Genomic DNA, 23,389 nt, shown 5'->3' on the forward strand with positions numbered 1-23,389 from the left:
GACCCTGGAATCAGACCTCCTAGATCAGCATCTTACCTCTGTCACTTATCAGGTACATAACACCTTAGTAATTTACCACTCTGAGCCTCCATTCCCTCATCTGCAAAATGGGGACAATAACAGCACCCAACTCATAAAGCTGATGAAGGATTAAATAAAGACGGGAAAAGCACTCAGCAGTGCATGACACATCGGAAGTGCTATGTTAAGTGTTTGCTGGTTTTTTTATTAACACCAGGCTCTGGAGAAGATGGGGGAAATGAGCATTCAAACCAGCTTTAAGAGTATAAACTGGCAGAACCTCTCATAGGAAAATGTAGCAATATATATGGAAATTTAAACTGTCTATATGTCTTAACCCCACAACTCTATTATTAGGAAATTATGATAGGGATAGAAGACAAAACATACTAAAGTGTACCTGCAAGACTGATAACGTCAGCTTTTTTATATAATAGCAAAGTGGAAAACAACCTAAGTGTCCACCCGTTGGGAATTAATTATATAAATTATTGATGAAATACTATGCAGTCATGAAAGTATGTGACAGAAATACATATACTGATATGGAAGGACTGAGATCCATTGTGTAGTGCAAAAAGAAGGTTATAAAACTATATAATTAATAGTAGAATTACATGTAACCTTGTTCTGTATTTTCCATATAGTACTGTATTTTCCATATAGTAAAACCATATAGTTATAATGTAATTTATATTTTGCAATGCATACATGTTTATGTAAGTATTTTTAACTTTTGAAAGTATATTCAGTATATTTCCTACATCAAAAATTTTGAAATATCAACAAATAAATCTAAACACAAGAAAACACCCTTCTATTTCTATTTCCTTTTGTTGTTGTTGTTACTCCGCATAGCTTCTGGGATTTTAGTTTCACTATGAGAGATCAAACCTGGGCCCAAAGCAGTAAAAGCACTGAGTCTTAACTACTGGACCACCAGGTAATTCCCATTTCTAGTTCTATTTCTAACCACTATTCCTTAGTGTCTGCAATACCAAATGGAATGGGAGGTAGCCAGAACCCAGATGTCACCCACAAAGACAAAAACCTACAAAAGAACCTGCAAGTTATCACTGAAGAGCCTGATGTTAACTATTTTAAAAGGACTTCACAAACTCTGGACATTATTATTAACAGAAAGAGTTCCAGATGTGGAGTTTTAACTATTCGATTAAGTAACTACACGAAATTGGCCAGGCACTAAATCTGAGAAACCCCAGTTCCCTAGAGTAAAAATGGGTATAATAATCCCTCGCAGGATAAAAAAGATTAAAAGACATCTTTACAAAAGACCACTGGAAACTATCAAGGATACTTTTCCCCATTGGGTAAAACCATCGAAACCAAAACTTTGACACAACCCCAACCTTAAACCCCATTTTATAAAACAGTGAATAATCTTTTTTAAAAAACTAAGTTTAATTAAATGGTAATTAGGAAGCACTTGCTTCCCTCATAGCTCAGTTGGTCAAGAATCCACCTGCAATGCAGGAGACCCCGGATCAATTCCTGGGTCAGGAAGATCCGCTGAAGAAGGGATAGGCTACCCACTCCTGTATTCTCGGGCTTTCCTTGTGGCTCAGCTGGTAAAGAATCCGCCTGCTACGTGGGAGGCCTGGGTTCGACCCCTGGGTTGTGAAGATCCCCTGGAGAAGGGAAACACTACCCACTCCAGTATTCAGGCCTGGAGAATTCCATGGACTGTATAGTCCATGGGGTCGCAAAGAGTCAGACACGACTGAGTGACTTTCACTAACTCAGGAAGCACTTATGGTCTGAACTTGAAGGAAACAATAGTAAATATAATCGCACAGCCTAAGAAACATCTCAAACCACTTTAGAGAGAAAAAAAATCTATGAAAAAAAATAATAAAGACTGAGCTGACATGTGAACAATAGAGAAGCTAAATATACAACAAGGCCATGAACAACAGAACTGAAACAGAAATATCATCAGTTTAGATTCACTTGTAAAATAATATTATACAAAAGCTGACAAAAAAATAAGCTGAATTTAAAATTCCAAAAGATCTGATCTGTGAACAGTAGTGGCTCCCGGTTAAACAGAATATAAAGCAAACATTAACATCAAGAAAAAAGTTCAGGGGATTCCCTGGTGGTCCAGTGGCTAAGACTGCACTCCCAATACAGGGGGCCGGAGTTCGATCCCTGGTCAGGGAACTAGACCCCACATGCCACAACTAAGAGCCTATGCAGCCAAATAAAAATAAATATTTTTTTAAAAAAAAGAAAAAAGTTCAAACTTTTTTGGCATAAATGAAATAATTTCAGCACAAACATTAACAAGATACATTAAGAGGAGAATGACAATCATCACAGATGTCTCTGTACTTTTTATCATATTCCTCAAATTTCTTCCATCAAACAAATACTACTTTTATAATAAAGAAAAAAAGGTGTGGGGTTTTTTCCTTTTCCTTTTTTTAATCATGGAAAAGACTCAGAGAATATTTGCACAAAAAAATGGGAGGAATGGAGTCATGGTTGAAAACGTAATACCTGCCAAAGTTTCTGAAGGCAGAAGAATATGTTAAGAACTTTAGAACCTGAAATGACTTATCAAAAAATGATGAAACTACTGAGCCATGAAAAATACATGACACTTGTAAAAAAGGAATAGATTCAAAGAGTAACAAAAGATTAACAGTAAATCATCTAATAAAGTAAAAGCAAATAGTGGGAGAGTTTTAAGAATTAAACATAGAATTTCACAGTGTGCAAGAAGAGTAGTATGCCAACCGCTAAACGTTTCAGTTCTCCCATGAGAGAAGCTAATGACGGAACTAAGAGTAGGAATAATGAAAACAGTTCTGTTAAAGCAATGTTTCTAACAATGCAAGAAAAAGGGGAGGGAGAGCAGGGGAAGGTAAATGGGTTGGTGTTATCTCCCAAACCTGCTTTTATAAAAACTGAAATTTACATGCTACTAAAGAAAGTCTAGAGATCTCTTCAAGAAAATTAGAGATACCAAGGGAACATTTCATGCAAAGATGGGCTCAAAAAAGGACAGAAATGGTATGGACCTAACGGAAGCAGAAGATATTAAGAAGAGCTGGCAAGAATACACAGAACTATACAAAAAAGATCTTCACGACCCAGATAATCACAATGGTGTGATCACTCACCTAAAGCCACATATCCTGGAATGTGAAGTCAAGTGGGCCTCAGGAAGCATGACTATGAACAAAACTAGTGTAGGTGATGGAATTCCAGTTGAGCATTTCAAATCCTAAAAGATGATGCTGTGAAAGTGCTGAACTCAATATGTCAGCAAATTTGGAAAACTCAGCAGTAGCCACAGGACTGGAAAAGGTCAGTTTTCATTCCAATCCCAAAGAAAGGCAATGCCAAAGAATGTTCAAACAACTGCACAGCTGCACTCATCTCACATACTAGTAAAGTAATGCTCAAAATTCTCAAAGCCAGGCTTCAATAGTACATGAACTGTGAACTTCCAGATGTTCACGCTGGTTTTAGAAAAGGCAGAGGAACCAGAGATCAAATTGCCAGCATCCCTTGGATCATCACTAAAGTAAGAGAGTTCCAGAAAAATATCTACTTCTGCTTTATTGACTATGCCAAAGCCTTTGACTGTGTGGATTACAACAAACGCTGGAAAATTCTGAAAGAGATGGGAATACCAGACCACCTGACCCGCCTCCTGGGAAATCTGTATGCAGATCAAGAAGCAACAGTTAGAACTGGACATGGAACAAAAGACTGGTTCCAAATAGGGAAAGGAGTATGTCAAGGCTGTATACTGTCACGCTGCTTATTTAACTTCTATGCAGACTACATCATGAGAAACGCTGGGCTGGATAAAGCACACGCTGGAATCAAGATTGCTGGGAGAAATATCAATAACCTCAGATATGCAGATGATACCACCCTTATGGCAGAAAGCAAAGAACTAAAGAGCCTCTTGATGAAAGTGAAAAAGGAGAGTGAAAAAGTTGGCTTAAAACTCAACATTCAGAAAACTAAGATCATGGCATCTGGTCCCATCACTTCATGACAAATAGATGGGGAAACAGTGGAAACAGTGGCAGACTTTATTTTGGGGGGCGGGGGAGGCTCCAAAATCACCACAGATGGTGACTGCAGCCATGAAATTAAAAGACACTTACTCCTTGGAAGAAAAGTTATGACCAACCTAGACAGCATATTAAAAAGCAGAGACGCTACTTTGCCATCAAAGGTCTGTCTAGTCAAAGCTATGGTTTTTCCAGTAGTCATGTATGGATGTGAGAGTTGGACTATAAAGAAATCTGAATGCCAAAGAATTGATGCTTTTGAACTGTGGTGTTGGAGAAGACTCTTGAGAGTCCCTTGGACTGCAAGGAGATCCAGCCAGTCCATCCTGAAGGTAATAAGTCCTGAATATTTTTTGGAAGGACTGAGGCTGAGGCTGAAACTCCAATACTTTGGCCACCTGATGCAAAGCACTGACTCATTTGAAAAGACCCTGATGCTAGGAAAGATTGAAGGCAGGAGGAGAAGGGGACGACAGAGGATGAGATGGTTGGATGGCATCACCGACTCAACGGACATGAGTTTGAGTAAACTCCAGGAGTTGGCAGTGGACATGGAGGCCTGGCATGCTGCAGTCCATGGGGTCACAAAGAGTCGGACACAACTGAGCAACTGAACTAAACTGAAGGAAATCACATGCATAAGGAAATGAGGGATAATATATATGAACTTAAAAAATGGTTGGTTATAATAAAGACAATGACAAGTGTTGGTCAGAATGTGGAGAAATTGGAATCCTCAGACATTGCTGCTGAAAATGTAAAATGATGCAGCACTTTGGAAAACAGCTTGGCAGTTCCTCAAAATATTAAGCATAGACTTACCATGTGACCCAGTAATTCTATTAATACTCCTAGGTATATACCCAAGAAAATTGAAAACATCTGTCCACAGGAAAGCTTGTACATGAATGTTTATAGCAGCATTATTCGTAATAGCTAGAAAGTGGAAACAAGTCAAATGTCCATCAGCTGATGAATGGATAAACAAAACATGGTATTATCCATACAATGGAATAGTATTTGGTCATAAAAATCAATGACATTCTGATCCATGCCACAACATGGATGAATCTTGAAAACAGTATGCTAAGTGAAAGAAGCCAATCACAAAACACCACATATTGTATGATTCCACTTATGTGCAATGTCCAAAACTGTTAAATCTACAGCAAAAGACAGATTAGTGGGCTTCCTGGTGGCTCAGACGGTAAAGGGTCTGTCTACAATGTGAGAGACCCGGGTTTGATCCCTGGGTCGGGAAGATCCTCTGGAAAAGGAAATGGCAACCCATTCCAGTACTCTTGCCTGGAAAATCCCATGGATGGAGGAGCCTGGTAATCTACACTCCATGGGGTCGCAAAGAGTGGACACGACTGAGCAACTAAACTAAACTTAGGGCTGTGGGAGAGGCGTTTGGGGAGTGATTGGTAAAGAACATGAGGTTTCTTTGGAAAGGACAAAAATGTTCCAAAATTGACCATGGTGACGGCTGCACAACTTTGCAGCTATACTAAAAACAACCGGATTTTACATCTTAGAAGATAATCACAATACTAGAGGGCATCGCAAATATCATAATTACTTCACTTAATGTAAATGGGCTATGAAAGCAGAATGGTCTATATCTACACTGTGAAATGAATCCCAACACTTAAAAGACAAACACAAATCCAAAACCGAATAGGCAATATTATGAGTTCAGGAGATTCTTTAAATCTACCTTACACAAAAATAAAAATTACGACAAAAAAAATTAAACAAAAGCTATTCAATGTATAAGTCCCAAATAGCATAACAAAAATATACAAAAATGATACAAAAATAAACTTTTATTATAATTGGAGGCTTCAATGTTTCATTCAAAATAGATGACAACATAAAGTATTAAAATAAAACTGATATAAAGCATAAATTAAACCATTTCCTTTGGTAGGGGCCAACTTGGCAGAGTCAGGTTCAGAAAAGAAAGATTTAGATAGCCATAGATAAAATATCAGGCTTCCCTTGTGGCTCAGATGGTAAAGAATCCGCTTGCAATGAGGGCAACCTGGGTTCGATCCCTGGGTTGAGAAGATCCCCTGGAGGAGGGCATGATAACCCACTTCAGTATTCTTGTCTGGAGAACCCCCTTGGACAGAGGAGCCTGGCGGGCTACAGTCCATGGGGTTGCAAAGAGTCGGACATGACTGAGTAGCTAGGCACGGCACACACAGTGCAGATAAAATACAGATACAAAGGTAAGTAGATAGAAATATACACATATAGACAGATTTATATATAGAAAGAGACGGTGATACACCTAATGTGGTGAAACCTTAATTGGAATATCTGGGTATACTACTACAATTTATTTCTAAGTTTGAAATTCAGAAAATGTTTTAAACTTTAACCAAAATTAATAGCTACATAACAGGGGACTAAGAAGCTAAGGAAATAACACTTTCTTTTCTGAAGTATAAGTATCATTCACAAAACGTGTTCTCACACTAGAATGCAGAGACACACCTAATTTCTAGTTTGGCTGGTTGGTTGTTTTGGCCTTGCTGTGCTGCTTGCGAGACCCTGCTCTCAGACCTTGCTCTCAGGGACTGACGCCATGCTCTCAGCACCGAAAGCATGGACTCCTAACACTGGACCACCAGGGAATTCCCCACCTAGTTCTTACCTGGAAACCTAAAATTACAGATCACATTCCTAGGCTACAATGCAAAACCACAAAACAATCTATCAGTAACATCTAAATTCCTAAACTATACAACAAGGATGAGAGGACGTTTATCATAAAAGCCTGTGGTCTTAAGGAAATAGAAACAAAGTTTTGTTTCTTCCTCAAGAATTTAGAAGAGGAAAAAAAGGGAAAGCTAAAAAAGAGGAAGTGCTAAAACTAAGATATAAAATTGATAAAGGAAAACTAAATACGATAAAAATATCATTAGAGAACACTTCAAGGAAATTGGTAAACAGTCAGAGATGACAGTAGGGTAGCTTTCAAATAGAAGAGGTAGGAGGTGGATTCAAGGCAAGATTTAAGAAGGGAAAGGAAAGAATAAAGCAGAAGTTGCAAGGAGTTACGGGCAGGAGAGGGGATCAGATTGGAAAGGCCGGAAACTGCAGAAAAAAGGATTTACATTCAACTTGGTGGTTGTGAGCAACAGCAATGAAGGAAGGATTACACACTAACTTGACACTCCTCTAAACAGGTTCTCCACCCCATATCAAGAGCATCACAATTCATCCTGCCTCCTATAGGAGGTGATCTAGAAGCTAACGGAGAAAAAGATCAGTGAAAATGGCTGGGTCGGGCCTAACAAGCTGAAGAGCTGATGCCCCATTAGACAACTCTGGAGAATTTTTGCCACGTGGAAAGAGCCTAATGTTATCAATACCTCCAAGTTCAAAAAGTGAAAGTGAAAGCTGCTCAGTTGTGTCAGGACTCTTTGTGACCCCATGGACTATACAGTCCATGAACTCTCCAGGCCAGAATACTGGAGTAGGTAGTCTTTCCCTTCTCCAGGGGATCTTCCCAACCCAGGGATTGAACCCAGGTCTCCTGCATTGCACACAGATTCTTTACCAGTTGAGCCACAAAGGAAGCCCAAGAATACTGGAGAGGGTAGCCTATCCCTTCTCCAGCGGAGCTTCCCGACGCAGGAATCAAACCAGGATCTCCTGCATTCCAGGTTGATTCTTTACCAACTGAGCCACTAGGGAAGCCCTGATAAGTTTAGAAAAAGCAGACCAAAATCCAGATTTTTAAGTGACACCTCAAGATCTTCAATGGTTAACAACCAATGCAATTTCTAAAAATAAAGAGCAGCCAAACAAATCCTCTGAGTTCTCCCCATTTCCACTGTCATCTTTCACCACGCCCCCTGACTCTTCTCCTCTTTCAATTCCAGACTTTGTTTTCTAAAACCACAATGTCACTCAAATCCTTTAAAAGCTTTCCTTTCTCTTCAGAGCAAGTGTCAAACCTTCAATTCAGCCTTCAAGGCCTTCCTCTAATACAGTGGCAACTGTGTCAGACTCATCTCCTGCCTTCATCCCCACAGCCCAGTATCCCCAAATAGTCCCCTCACTTCCCCATATTCGTAGCTGGATTCCAGTGCCATTCCAAAGGCCTAGCGAACACTCTTTCCAACTCTCCTCAGGTTCTACGTTCATTCAGTCATTAACTCCACAAATAAATATAGGATGGGCACCTCATTTTGTGTCAGACATAGTTCGAGGCACAGGTGATGCAGTGGTGAACCAAAAAAAAACACAAAAATCCCTGCCCTCATGGATCTACACAGAGTCGTCAGAGAATAACATGTATAATAGGTCACAGGCTTCCCTCATGGCTCAGACAGTAAAGAATCTGCCTGCAATGCAGGAGACCTGGGTTCTATCCCTGGGTTGGGAAGATCCCCTAGAGAAGGGAATGGCTACACAAGCCAGTATTCTTGCCTGGAGAATTCCATGAAGAGAGGAGCCTAGTGGGCTACAATCCACGGGGGTCACACAAAGAGTGGGACACAACGGAGCGATTGACACAATTTTTCATATTAGGTCTCAGAGAAAAAGGTGCTTAGGAGACAGGAAAAAAAGCACAAAGGAGGATTCAGGTATGAGAAGGCAAAGAAGGGGTGGGAGGTAGAAAAGGTTGCAATTTTAAGGCATCATTTTGAAAGTGAGGTTGAAGATGAGAAGGCGCTAAGGGATAAATAACTGGGACAAGAAGGTTCCAAGCAAAAGGAATGTCAACAACAAAGGCCTCAGGCAAAAGTGTGGCTGGTGTTTCAGGCTGACATTCTACTCTGCCCGTAAAGCCCAGTTCAAGAGCCACTTATTCGGGAAAACAGGAATTATTTTTTGATTCCCAGAAATAGGAATTATTCATTCCCTTAATACTGTATCAATATCTTCCTTAGGGCACACCTCATATAGTGGAAACCTTCACTGATCAATTAACCATAAAAGTCAGGTAGACCAAGGAATCATTTTTTAAATGGCATATACATATACAACCATTTTAAACTTCAAACGTATAAATAGACATTCATTTCCCCATATATCATAGCATCAAGACCTTTTCTTTGAGTATGGGTTTGCCAAATGCAACTCCCCACTTCCTTGGAAAAACCACAATCATAATCCATTATCTACAATGTCCATTCTCCTCCCTTTCACAGCAGAACAAGACTTAAAAAACATCTGCAAAGTTTTCTAGGAGTAGAATCCTCCCAGGTTTTTAAGGCTTCCCCAATCTGTTTTGGTTGAACTGACCACAATTTAATTCACTGAAAGGCAATTCTTTCAGCTTCATGTCTTTATCAAGTCTTTCCAAAGCAATTCATAAAAACAGCTGCTTTTTGCATTCACATTTCATCTATTTGAATATTTATTAATATTTATTTGTCTGTTTTGTTCACTGCTGTATCGTCTGTGCCTATTAATTGAGTAATATTTATTATACCACTGGTATAAATAAACTTGACAACAAATACAACTGATTCTTGGTAAGCAGAGAAATCAAACAATACACAGACAAACCAGAGCAAAATGACCACTGGAGCATCTGTATGCTGTATGATTTGGATAATATGGTTCACTAAGGGAATGTTTAATACAGAAGGTTAAAATCAAGCCCAACAAAGGATCTGAAGAGACATCCCTCCAAACAAAATACCTAAATGGCCGTTAAGCACATAAAAATGTGCTCGATGTCATTAGGGAAACACAAATCAAAACCTCACTGATCCACAACTTCAACTAGGACTCCAACTAGAACAACTATAATCAAAAAGATAGTAACAAGTGTTGGAGAGGATGTGGAGAAATTGGAACCCTTGTATATTGTTGACGAAAATCTACCAATGGTTGCAGCTGCTTTGGGAAACAGTTTGCAAGTTTCTCAAAACGTTAAACGAGAATTGAAAACACAGGTCCACAAAAAAACACTTGCATATGTATGTTCACAGCAGCATTATTCATAACAGCCAAAATGTGGAAACAGCCCACTGTCCATTAGCTAACGGAAAGGCAAAAAGGTGCCACATATATCCATACTACGGAGTATTACTCAGCCATAAAAAGGAATAAAGTTCTGATACATGGATGACTCCTGAAAAAATCATGCTAAGTGAAAGAAGTCTATCACAAAAGGCCACATACTATATGATTCCCTTTATATGCAATGTTCAAAACAGGCAGATCCATAAGGTCAGAAAGATTAGTAGTTGTTAAGGATTGGGGGAGGGCAGGTGAAGAAGAATATGAAATCACTGTTAATAAGTACAGGATTTGGGGGGAATGAAATGTTCTGGAATTAGATAGTGGTGATGGTTGTATGACTTTGTAACTATACTTAAAATCACGTTAACTGTACACCTTTAAAAAACTCCATTGCTGTCAGTGTTCAATAAATGCTTATTATCGAGGGAGTGGGGGAAAGGGGGAGAAAGCCCAGATGTACTAAACATTTCCTGCATATATTTTTAAGAGGTTAACCAACGACTTCTGTTGGAATATAAGGCCTGTGAAGGCAGGGATGACCTCTAATCTATTTCCTTTAATATCTAGTATATTAGATCATACTAAGCAGGTACTCAATCAAGGTTCAACACTCACATATTACATACCAGGGATTTAGAAGTGTCCTGATCAAAATAATATACCAATTACAAAAAAACTCACTTTTTACTCCCCAAAATCCTGAATTGCCACTAACAAGGCACTTAGTTCCTATTTGTTTATTTTTGCTTTTATTTCCATTACTCTAGGAGATGGATCCAAAAAAACACTGCTGCAATTTACGTCAAAGAGTGTTCTGCTGATGTTTTCCTCTGTAAGTATCAAAGTATCTGCTCTTACATTTAGGTCTTTAATCCATTTTTAATTTGTATATGGTCATTAGAGAATGTTCTAATTTCATTCTTTTATTTATTTTTTTGCAGCACTGCAGATCATCTTGCAGGATCTTAGTTCCCTGACTAGGGATCAAACCCAGGACCTGGCAGTTAAAGCGCCAAGTCCTAACCACCGGACAAACCAGGACATTCCCTCTAGTTTCATTCTTTTCTATGTAGCTGTCCAGTTTCCCCAGCACCACTTACTGAAGATGACTGTCTCTTCTCCACTGCATATTCTCGCCTCCTTTGTCCTAGATTATTTGACCATAAGTGTGTGGGTTTATTTCGGGGCTTTCTATCCTATTCCATGTATCTCTATGTCCGTTTTTGCACCAGCAGCATACAGTTTTGATTACGGTAGCTTTGTAATACAGTCTAAAGTCAGGGAGCTGGTTTTCTCCACCCCCCGCAGTTTCTCAACATTGTTTTGGCTATTGGGGGTTTTTTATGTTTCCATACAGATTTTTTTAAACACCTATTTATTTATGTGTTTATTTATTTATTTATTTTTGGCTGCGCTGGGTTGTCCTTATAACCTCCAGGCTCTTCACCGCTGTGCTCAGGCTTGCTCTAGTTGGGGCGAGCACAAGCTACTCACAGCAGTGGCTTCTCCTGTTGTGGAGCACAGGGTCTAAGGTGCAAGGGGCTCAGCTGCCCCGAGGGACCTGGGATTTCAGTTCCCAGACCAGGGATTAAACATGTGTCCCATGCATTGGCAAGCAGATTCCCAACCACTGGACCACGAGGGAAGTCCTTCCATACAGACTTTTTAAATTTTTGTTCCATTTTTGTGAAAAATACCATTGGTAATTTGACAGCAGATTGCCTTGGGTAGTATGGTCATTTTAACAACATTGATTCTTCCAATCCAAGAACACTATCTTTCCCTCTGTTTGTGCCATGTTCAATTTCTTTCATTAGCATCTTAGAGTTTTGGAATACAGGTCTTTTGTCTCCTTAGGTAGATTTATTCCTAGGTATTTTTATTATTTTTGATGTGATGGTAAATGGGACTGTTTCCTTAATTTCTCAATGAGAAACTTCTCTTAATATGAAGTTTATATCATCCATTTATATCATTCTTAACCACACCACAATCCAGAGAATCCACTTCTAATTTCTGTGACATTTTAAAAACCTACTTCAAATTCTCCACCTTACATCTCTCACCAATGCAGCTTGCTGATCTCTTTAAACGTTTTTCTTTCTCTTTAACCCCATTCCCTAAAATAGCAATGTCTCACATGTTTAGCCTCATTTGTTCTTCTCTAACACCCTAGAGCCAAAAAGGACTGCTATCATTATCTTCACATTACAAATAAAAAAAAAGCAGCATGGCTAAGGTCACCTGGTCTCCTGGGCTCAAGGTTAATTTTTCTTCACATAAATCATGTATTTCCAAACATTTTTCTCTTTGCATGAACATGAAACCTCTCTGGTAAGGTAGATTTTTTTAAAATAATAAGTACAGGGCTTCCCTGGTGGCTCAGTGGTAAAGAATCTGCCTGCTAACACAGGAAACACAGGTTCAATTCCTGATCCGGGAAGATCCCACACGCTGTGGAGCAAGTAAGCCCGCGCGCCACAACTATTGAATCGGTGCTAGAGCCAGGAAGCTGCAACTACTGAACCCACAAGCTGCAACTACTGAAGCCTGCACACCTCAGCGCCTGTGCTCTGCAACAAGAGAAGTCAGCACAGTAAGAGGCCACAACCAGTGAGTAGCCACAGCTCACCGCAACGAGAGAAAAGCCTGCGCAGCAAGCAAGACCCAGTGCGGCCAAAAATAAAAATAAGTAAAAATTATCAAAAATAGCAAGCACAAACAAGATAACAATCAATAAGTATAAAGTCTAGAATGAGTAGAAAGCTTAGACAAGAGAACAACTTTAAAAAAAAAGGGGGGGGGGTTGTTCTGAACAAGAAGAGATAAACAAAGGGCGCATTGCTTAGGAAAGATGTAACATCAAGAGGTGACAGGGACATGCAGACCCTTTCACTTTCTTCGTGCTTCAGTAATCTTCACCAAAGAACATGACCTTCAAAAACTGGGAAGGCAGACCCTGATAAAACGGAGCTAACATCTAAGGGAAGCGGCAAGGAAAGCAGACAGTAATGGAATAGAGAGCTAGTTCAAAGGAATCTGCTTCTGATCCAAACAAATCACATTCCATAATGTTGAAAAAAAACTTTTAAGATCTGACTACTGATTATCTAAGCTATCTTGACAAGATGCCAGAAGACCAGAAAGGAAAGAATGCATTCTCAGTTTTCAAAAAAGAAAAACCAAACTCAGAAAAAACATCCATAGGTAAAGCTGCCACATATCCACTGAAAAGCTCTAGAATGGGTCAATAAGTTTTTTAACACAATGAAAAGAAAAAGCCACCATGGTCTCTCAATTAAGGCAGACTACAGGACATTTGCTTTTTGATATGACTACTAAAAATGGAAAAGGGATGGTACAGATATATATATACTGATTCTAACAAGACAATCTGACAGAATCTTTTAATGATACACTGGTGAACAAATTGGGAAAATGTTGAACAGCAGAAGCTCAAAAATCTGTTATATACAACCAGGAAGATACATAGCTGGTTGAACATCCGGCTGATTAATGTATCAACATCAACCAATTTGGAAAGAAGTCTACAGTAAAATATCACAGAATTCGATACTTTTCCATGATCTAAGCAACTATTATTAATTTAATGAAGCCGCAGACTTTCTCCTTACATTTACAAGGGCCACAGGACTGTGAGTGAGCCAAGTCACATAGCCTGACAGAATCAGTTTTCAGAAAGGTCAGAATAGGTTGAAACAATGGTCAAAAACCCAAAATGAAAATTAACAGGCAGTCAAGGCCAGTATTTAGATTTTAAAACTCAAACATGTAAAGAAGTAAACCAGTTTATGTGGGAAATGCCTAGGTAATAAAAGCTACTAAAAAAAAAAAAAATCAATGCACAATCTCACACTGCATTAATAGATGCATACATCATGAGAAATGCTGCACTGGATGAAGCACAAGCTGGAATCAAGATTGCTGGGAGAAATATCGATAACCTCAGATATGCAGGTGACACCACCCTTATGGCAGAAAGCAAAGAAGAACCAAAGAGCCTCTTGATGAAAGTGGAAAAGGAGAGTTAAAAGGTTGGCTTAAAACTCAATATTCAGAAAACTAAGATCATGGCATGTGGTTCCATCACTTCATGGCAAATAGATGGGGAAACAGTGGAAACAGTTCAGTTCAGTCGCTCAGTCATGTCCAACTCTTTGCAATCCCATGGACTGAAGCATGAGAGCCTCCCTATCCATCACCAACTCCGGGAGTTTACTCAAACTCATGTCCCTTGAGTAAGTGATGCCATACAACCATCTCATCCTCTGTTGTCCCATTCTCCTCCCACCTTCAATCTTTGTCAGCATCAGGGTCTTTTCAAATGAGCCCCTTCTTCACATCAGGTGGCCAAAATATTGGAGTTGCAGCTTCAGCATCAGGCCTTCCAATGAAATTCAGGATAGATCTCCTTTAGGATGGACTGGTTGGATCTCCTTGCTGTCCGAGGCACTCTCAAGAGTCTTCTCCAACACCACAGTTCAAAAGCATCAATCCTTCAGCACTCAGCTTTCTTTATAGTCCAACTCTCACATCATACATAACTACTGGAAAAACCATAGCTTTGACTAGACGGACCTTTGTTGGCAAAGTAATGTCTCTGCTTTTTAGCATGCTGTCTAGGTTGGTCATAACTTTTCTTCTAAGGAACAAGCATCTTTTAGTTTCATGGCTGCAGTCACCATCTGTGGTGATTTTTGGGGCCCCCCCCAAAAATAAAGTCTGCCACTGTTTCCACTGCTTCCCCATCTATTTCCCATGAAGTGATGGGACCGGATCCCATGATCTTAGTTTTCTGAATGTTGAGCTTTAAACCAACATTTTCACTTTCCTCTTTCACTTTCATCAAGAGGCTCTTTAGTTCCTCTTCACTTTCTGCCATAAGGGTGGTGTCATCTGCATATCTGAGGTTATTGACATTTCTCCCAGCAATCTTGATTCCAACTTGTGCTTCAACCAGCCCAGCGTTTCTCATGATGTAGTCTGCGTAGAAGTTAAATAAGCAGGGCGACAATATACAGCCTTGACGTATTCCTTTCCCCATTTGGAACCAGTCTTTTGTTCCATGTCCAGTTCTAACTGTTGCTTCTTGATCTGCAACACACATTTCTCAGGAGGTGGGTCAGGTGGTCTGGTATTCACATCTCTTTAAGAATTTTCCAGTTTGTTGTAATCCACACAGTCAAAGGCTTTGGCATAGTGAATAAAGCAGATGTAGATGTTTTTCTGGAACTCTCTTGCTTTTTCGATGATCCAACGGATATCAGCAATTTGATCTCTGATTCCTCTGCCTTTTCTAAATCCAGCTTGAACATCTGGAAGTTCACAGTTCACATACTATTGAAGCCTGGCTTGAAAAATTTTGAGCATTACTTTGCTAGTATGTGAGATGAGTGCAATTGTGCGGTAGTTTGACTGGAAACAGTGACAGACTTTATTTTCGGGGGTTCCAAAAACACTGCAGATGGTGACTGAAGCCATGAAATTAAAAAATGCTTGCTCCTTGGAAGAAAAGCTATGATCAACCTAGAGAGCATATTAAAAAGCAGACATTACTTTGCCAACAAAGGTCCATCTAGTCAAAGCTCTGGTTTTTTCAGTAGTCACGTATGGATGTGAGAATTGGACTATAAAGAAAGCCGAGCGTCAAAGAACTGTTGCTTTAGAATTGTGGTGTTGGGGAAAACTCTTAAGAGTCCCTTAGACTGCAAAGAGATCCAACCAGCCCACAATCATCAGTCCTGAATAGTGGAAGGACTGATGCTGAGGCTGCAACTCCAACACTTTGGCCACCTCATGCGAAGAGTTGACATCAGGAAAAGACCCTGATGCTGGCAAAGACTGAAGACTGGAGGAGAAGGGGACAACAGAGGATGAGATGGTTGTATGGCATCACCAACTCAATGGACATGAGTTTGAGTAAACTCTGGGAGTTAGTGATGGACAGGGATGTCTGGCGTGCTGCAGTCCAAAAATAGGGTTGCAAAGAGTCAAGACACGACTGAGTGACTGAACTGAACAGAATGTCCAAACTGGACTTCCCTAGTGGATCAGTGGTAAAAAAAAAAATCAGCCAGCCAATGAAGGAGACACGGGTTTGATCCCTGGGTCAGGAAGATCCCATAGAGAAGGAAATGGTAACCCACTCCAGTATTCCTGCCTGGGAGATCCCATGGACTGAGGAGCCTGGCAGGCTACAGTCCATGGGGTCACAAAAGAGTCAGACAAGACCTAGGAACCAAATGGCGGCAACAACAAATGTCCAAACTGCAGTGCTACAGCTCTCTAATTAATCAACTCTAAAAAATCCATTTTCCATGTGAATTACTCCCAGATCTTCATCCTAGAAACAATTACAACAAGAATCTACAAACACCATTTAGTTAAAACTCTTAGTTTTAGACCCAGAGTTATTCAAGTATATCTCAGCATTAGAAACATTTTCTTTAATAAGCTTAATTTATTTGTATACATATCAAAATATCAATATACCCTTGAAATAAGGCTCAGATATTATTAAATCCAAATCCCTTTAATAAAAGAGGAAATTAAGAAAATTAAGTAACTTGCTCCAAATGATATAGTTGCCTAGCAAGGGCCACAATCCCCAAATTGTTCCTTTTTTTCTACACCATCTGGGTTTTCAGCCCTCTGTGTCTTTTTTTTAAAACTTCTACTATCCACCAGAGTTAGCAAGCACACCCAAAAAACATCCATCAATACACACTTTATTGTGCTAAGGACAAATTAGCTCAGCAAGAACAAATAACCACAGCACATTATCCCATAAAATATTTTGACATGGTGTGATCACTTACAAGTTTGATAGGCAATATTTGTTACAAAAGGGCATGCTAACATACTAATGACTTTTATTCTTAACCATTAAAGTGTGATTATGTATTAAAGCATTATCCCATATTCCACTTAACATTAGAAAAATAAAGTAAAAGTTATTACACGGATGGAAAAGCTTTTAATGGACATGCTATTGTTTACTGTGCTCATAACCCCTCCCCCATCATAAAATATGCCATTATGAAAATTACTAAAAGATTTTAGACCTTCAAACCTAAACAGCAGGCCAAAGGTTTTCTTGATTTAGGGTAGTATAAACATCTGTGCTCCCTTGCTCCCCCACTCCCCCCAGAAACAATGCCCCTTCAAGAGCCCTTTGGGTACAAAGGTTGTCTGGCAGGCTAATCAAAGGATTCTCTGTGACCTGATGTCCATTCTCTCTTCAGCCCCACCCCCGACCTCCCTGCCTCTTCTCCCACCCTTGATTCAAAGAACACAAGTGGAAAATGAGAACTGATAGAAGGGCAAGTTAGCCAGGCTGTGGCTTATGATCACCAGCATCTGCCAGGCCAGCTCCAGGAGGACCTAGGCACCCCTAAATGAGACCTGGAAGCCTCTCCTTGCTCCAGGGCTCCTCTGGGACCCGTCGTGAAAGGAAGAGGGAACTTTACTGCCAGGATTCCCTCCTCCCCAGTCTCGTCCATTACGGCCCCAGCAAGCTCTTTGTCTGCAACAGCTGTGGGGGGGCAGGCGGCCTTGGAGAGAGGGGAGAGGTCACTCCCTCGCTCCCGTAGCTGCCAATCTCCAAGCCCTCCTGCAAAACAGCCCAACGCACGCACGGGACCGTTCCCTCAGAACCGGTTCGCTCTTCACACACCTTAAGCCGGGGCACACCTTTCTACACAGAGGCACAGACCTAATTACCTCTTTCTGTTACCCACATCCTACACAGGATGATGATTCCCTAGCTAACCTCCCTCTGAATCCACACACACGGGGTTTACACCAGGACCCCCTTCCTTCCTCCTCAATGTATACCCCGGCACATCCCTGAGCCGCGGGCTTCACCCAGCACATCGCACGCAACAGAGGGTCACTTCCATGGCCCCACGGCTTGCCCGCTCATATCCACAGACCCGGGGTCACTCCGAGCCCGGAGCGCCCACCTCTCAACCCAAAAGACACACACACAGTTCACGCTCCATGGCCGATCTGCGACCTCTGGGCCAGCCGCTCCCCTTCCCCACAAGACCCCTCAGAGACCCCAGAGCCCCCCAAGAAGGAACCTCCCCAGCGCACGGTCACTCCCCTGGCCCCTCATCGTCACACAAGCAACAGAAAAGCCCTGCCTCGGGCCGCCCCTTCCCTCCCCTGAGCCTCCACAACACAAACATGCGCTCCCGCGTGCACACCCACGACCACACCGGGAGCCCCGGCCGGCTGCCTCCCACTTGCCGGCCCGGCCTCCTCCCCTCCGCACACGCCCGGCCGCCCGCGCCCAGCCACTTGGCACACACGGACGCACGCACGGCCACTCCCCGGCCCCACGCGGGTCCCCAAGCCCGCATCGCGCGCTCGCGCCCCGCCCGGAGCCCTCGCTCACGCTCGGCCCGGCTCCCGGGACCCCCCACGCCCCGGCCTGGCCGGGCCGCGTCGCGGGGACCAGGCGGGAGGAGGCGCGGGGGCGAAGGAAGGAGGGGCGGCAGAGGCGCGCTCCGGCCGATCCTACCTGAGCAGTTGATGCTCTTGCCTTTGCCGCCGGGACAGTCCCCGCCGCCGCCGCCACCCGGGGGCTGGTTGGACGCGCGGCTCCCGGGCAGAGAGAAGGCGAAGAGCAGAAGCACCGACGTGTAGCAGCAGAAGGCGAGCGGGGGCGCGGCCGGCAGCCGGAGCGGCGCCTCAGCGGCCACGGCGCCCATGGCTGGCGCCCCTGGACGGCGGGAAGCGCAGGGAGCCGCAGGCCCGGGGCATCCAGCCGCGCGCCGGGAGCCCCGCCGCTGCCTCGGCGCCTCCTAGCAGCCGCGCCGCTGCGCCGGGGAGCGGCCCCTCAGCATCCCCGCTCCACCCGCAGCGCCCGCCAGGCCCGGGCCAGCCGCGCTCGGGACGGAGTCGGAGGGTCGGGGCGAGTGCGCGCGAGCGTGCGAGCCCGCGCGGGGAGACCGAAGCCGGGGCACGAGCGGGCGCGCGCGCGCGCGCGGCGGGCGGGGGTCGCGGGGCAGGGTCAGGCCCAGCCCCTCGCTCGACTCCTCGCCTTCCCTTTGTGTCCGCGGCCGTCGCCGCCGCGTCACAAAGACCCCGGCCCGCCCGGTGCGGGGCGCGTGACAGAGCCGCCGGCGGGAGGGGTGGCTGCGACCCCGCCCCGCGCACACCCCCAGCGCCCGCGCCCGCAGCTCCGCCCCCGCCCGCGGCCGGCGCCGCCTCCGGGGGAGCTATTGTTCCTGCGGCGGGGCGGGAGCCCTGGCGGGGGTTCGGGGGCGCGGCCGCCCTTCGGTCCAGCCACCCGGGGCCCGCGGGCGCCGAGCAGGCTCCGAAGGCGTTACCCTGACAGACGTTTTTGCCGCCCTTTTGTGAGCGTGTTTGAAGCGTTTCCTTGGCCCAGCAGTTTGGCCGGGAAAAGGGCAGGTGGGCTATTAGATAGCTATTTCCTAGGTGAAGAAACAGCCGCGGGAAGTGAAGGTGACTTGTCCAAGGTCACCTACGAGGAAGACGGGCAGGACTCCAGAATTAGAACTCACGTTCTGACTCCAGCTTTGTCGTTCTTAGAGATGGGGGTAAAGGGCTGAATTACCGGGATCCTCACCCTTACCCAATTCCCACAAACACCAACTGAATTTAAAATAGTTTTTAGAATTCTGTATTGCCCTCTCCCACTAAGAATAGCTAATATTTGGATAGAATTTTCATATGTACACGACCTGGACAAATTCCCTCCAGTTCTTTCTGACGGCCCTACAAAGGAGTTTTCACTCTCATACCTCTTCTACAGAGGAGGAAGTTGAGAGCAAGAGAGGAAAAGTGATCCGACTCCCAACCCAGTGCTCTTCCTACCACACTGCGAAATGAGTGAGACCCAGCCACAGCAATAAAATGATGGACTGAACTGTTTGAAATTCCTCTACTTTTTTCATTCTGTTATGCTGCCTCTCACCTCAGAAGGAATTTATAAATCTCGTTGAAAAACTGATGAATTTGACTCATAAAATTTTTTAATGTGTGGAAAGCTGCCACGGGCAAAACCACAGTAGGGATAATTTCTTCAATGTAAATAGGAGACAACACAATATAAATTAGGAATAAAAGGTTGATAGAGTAAAAAAAAAATAAAAATGGGGCGCTAACGTTTTATTCACATTATTTAAATACAGACAATAAATATAAAAAAGATATTTAAACCCAGCAGTAGTAAAAGGCAGATTAAACCGACAAGCTTTCTTTTCCTGTTGATGACTAAAAGAGATAGAAGAAATGACAAAGTGAAAGCTGCTCAGTCGTGTCCAACTCTTTGCTACCCCATGGACTATACAGTCCATGGAATTCTCCAGGCCAGAATACTGGAGTGGATCGCCCTTCCCTTCTCTAGAGGATCTTCCCAACCCAGGGATTGAATTCTGGCCTCTGGAATTGCAGGCGGATTCTTTACCCATCTGGGCCACAGGGGAAGCCCAAAAGAAATGACAAAACCTTGCTTTATTAATTTATGTTTGAGGTGAGCAATTCAACTGTGTATCAGAAACCTTTAAAACATTTATCCTTTAATCTAGCAATTCCAAGAATTGGAATGTATCCTAAAGAAATAATTGGACAAGAGCACAAAATGTCTATATGAATATCCATCACAGCCTTTTTATAATAGTAAATATCATCTAAATGTCCATCTGTGGGAACTAAAGTATGGTACCTCTTTTTGCAATGGAGTATTATGCAGCTTTAGCAATGATGATTAGGTTAGTGTTTACTGAAATGGAAAAAAGGATACCAGTGAGTATGTGTAAGAAAATCTTATTTTTATGAAATAGACATGTGTGTGTACATAGCCATAGGAAAATAGATCAGAAGAATATAGTGATATATTAGCAGTGGTTATCTCTAAAAAGTAAGCTTATCAGTAAGACCCCTGTCCTTTATACTTTTCTGTGTTTTTTGAGTTTTTTTCAATGAAAATTTTTGTTAAAACTTTAAAAAGCTATTTTCTTTTAAATTATATTTTCATCATGCTTTTTATATAAATTCACATTTGAAACATTTTACTAAGATTGCCTCAAACCTAAACTGGGCTGTGGCATGGCAGTTATTACAGCTGAAATTCAACTAGCTTCTGCATTAGGTGTGATCTCAGGTTCCTGACTGCCAAGCCACAGCTAAAGGCTCCTTCTCAGACCATTCCTTCAACAGCTTCTCCATTAAACATGACCTCCCCAGTGATTTTTTCCTGCCATGTGTTTTGGCTCTCCAAACGCCAGTCTTCTGCTTTTAATTTTCATTTGACTGCTAACCATAGTCCAGGAAGAAATACTACGAGGAGACAACCCTTAAATAAAACCAAAAACCCTATGGCCAGAAATCACAGATCATTTATTTCTGCATCTTTCTCCAAATCAGGTAAGAAAAATTTAACACAGATTTCTCAGAAGTTTTCAAATTGAAAAGGACTGTACTTCAGAAACAGGAGTCCTCTGACTTCAATCATTCAGTCTCAGAGAGGAAAAAAGATCTTAAGAGGTACAAACTTCCATGTATAAAATAAATAAGCTACAAGGATATATTGAACAGCACAGGGAATACAGCCAACATTTTATAACTTTAAATGAAATATAATCTATAAAAATTCTGAATCTCTGTTATATACTTGAAACTAACACATAAATCAACTATACCCCAATAAATTTTTTAAGTTAAAAAAATCTTAGTGGTCATCTAATAGAATCCCCATCACATGCTTTAACTTTGGTGATCTACTCAGACAGCAAAAGAGTGGGGAACTCACTACATAAAAACCACCCAGAGGAAACTTCCCTGGTGGTTCAGTGGTTAGAAACCCACTGAAGGTGGGGGGTGTGGGGAGGGTGCAGATTCAATCCCTGGTCTTGGAACTGGGATCCCATATGCTGCAGAGCAACTCAGCCTGCTTACTGCATGCCGCAACTAAGACCCAAAGCAGTCAAATATATATATATATATTTTTACATCACCCAGTAAGTTTTAAAAGAATATAGATTTCTGAATACGACTCCAGGAATTCTGGGGGAAGCTCAAGTATCCCTTATTTACTTTAAAGTCGTCTAAGTAATTCACATACACTGTCAGTTTGGAAACCCCTGGCCTATCAATCAGTGATTGCTCCATAACAACTACAAAATGGCAGCAACTCACCATAGTAAACACTCATTTCTCATAGGTCTGGGGGTTGACCATAAGCTTGGCTGGGCTCCAAACTGCAGGTTCAACTGGGCTTGGCTCCTGTGTGCAGGTTGAGTTCTGATCTTCTCCAGGCATATGCACTTTGGGGCCCCAGCTGAAGGGGCAGAACCTGAGGGAACCTGTTTTTATGGAGGTGGCAGAGGTACAAGGGGCATAACCAACTGTGCAAACACTTCACACCCCTCTTGTACATGTCTGCTATGATGCCACTGGCTAAAACAAGTCTCATAGCTGAGCCCAGAGACAAAGAGGTAGAGAAGTCTGTTCTTCTTAGGGAGGTAAGAAGGAGTTACTATGGAATAAACATTTTTTAACAAGGATCTGTCAGAGATTCTATACCTGAACACCATGGATTATGCTCTATCAGAATGTTTTCAGTTCCAAGTCACAGAAAACGGAACCCAAATTAAACAAAAAGAGACTTATTGACTCAGGTTTTTAGGGAAAAAAAGAAACAGAGGTAATGCCCTCTCCTTTTAGTTGATTTTTGTCCTCAATAAAACTTCATTCATGGAAAACATTGCATTCCTTCAAGAAATCTCATTGCATTCTTTCAAGCCTCTGGAAGCAAGAGATAGTCCTGCCTTGCTAGGGGATAAGGGGGTGATATATCTAAAAAATTAATCATTACAACTCGGTATGATAAACCCTAGATAGAAATATAGGGGGGTGGGGGAAAGAGAAATAAATGGCAAATCCTACTTCACACTCCCAACCCAGCCAAAATTCTGACTTTTCTAGACCCCCTGCTAGAGGGTCTAGCAGCATAATAAAGCCCCGATAAGCGGTAATGAGAACTCTGGGACTGACAAATTGGCCTTGGTAAGAAAGAATCATAGTACTTGAATTCAGTTCAAAAACGCTGGAAAGACTTATGGCGCAGCACCAATACAAGCCTGGGATTGACCTCTGACCCAGCTCGAGAAATTGGACACCACTTCCTGGACAGAGGAGTGTTTTTAAAAAATGAAAAGAGTAGGGAGTTCCCTAGTGGCCTAGTGGTTAGAATTTCGGGCTATCACCGCCGTGGACCAGGTTCAATCTCTGGTGGGGGAAATGAGAACCCACAAACTGCA

General features: G+C 42.4%; 1 protein-coding gene across 1 annotated transcript in view; it reads right to left on the reverse strand.

Annotated features, from left to right (window-relative positions):
- TMEFF1 (transmembrane protein with EGF like and two follistatin like domains 1) overlaps positions 1-19,190 on the reverse strand; it is a 91,250-nt gene extending 72,060 nt beyond the window's left edge. The window contains exon 1 of the mRNA XM_043927453.1: positions 18,625-19,190. Within this exon, the coding sequence (XP_043783388.1) occupies positions 18,625-18,814 (190 nt within the window). The 5' untranslated portion in view covers positions 18,815-19,190. The remainder of the gene's footprint in view (positions 1-18,624) is intronic.
- Positions 19,191-23,389: the final 4,199 nt, after the last annotated feature.

This window comes from Cervus elaphus, chromosome 16 (genome assembly GCF_910594005.1).
Source record: "Cervus elaphus chromosome 16, mCerEla1.1, whole genome shotgun sequence".
NCBI lineage: Eukaryota > Metazoa > Chordata > Mammalia > Artiodactyla > Cervidae > Cervus > Cervus elaphus.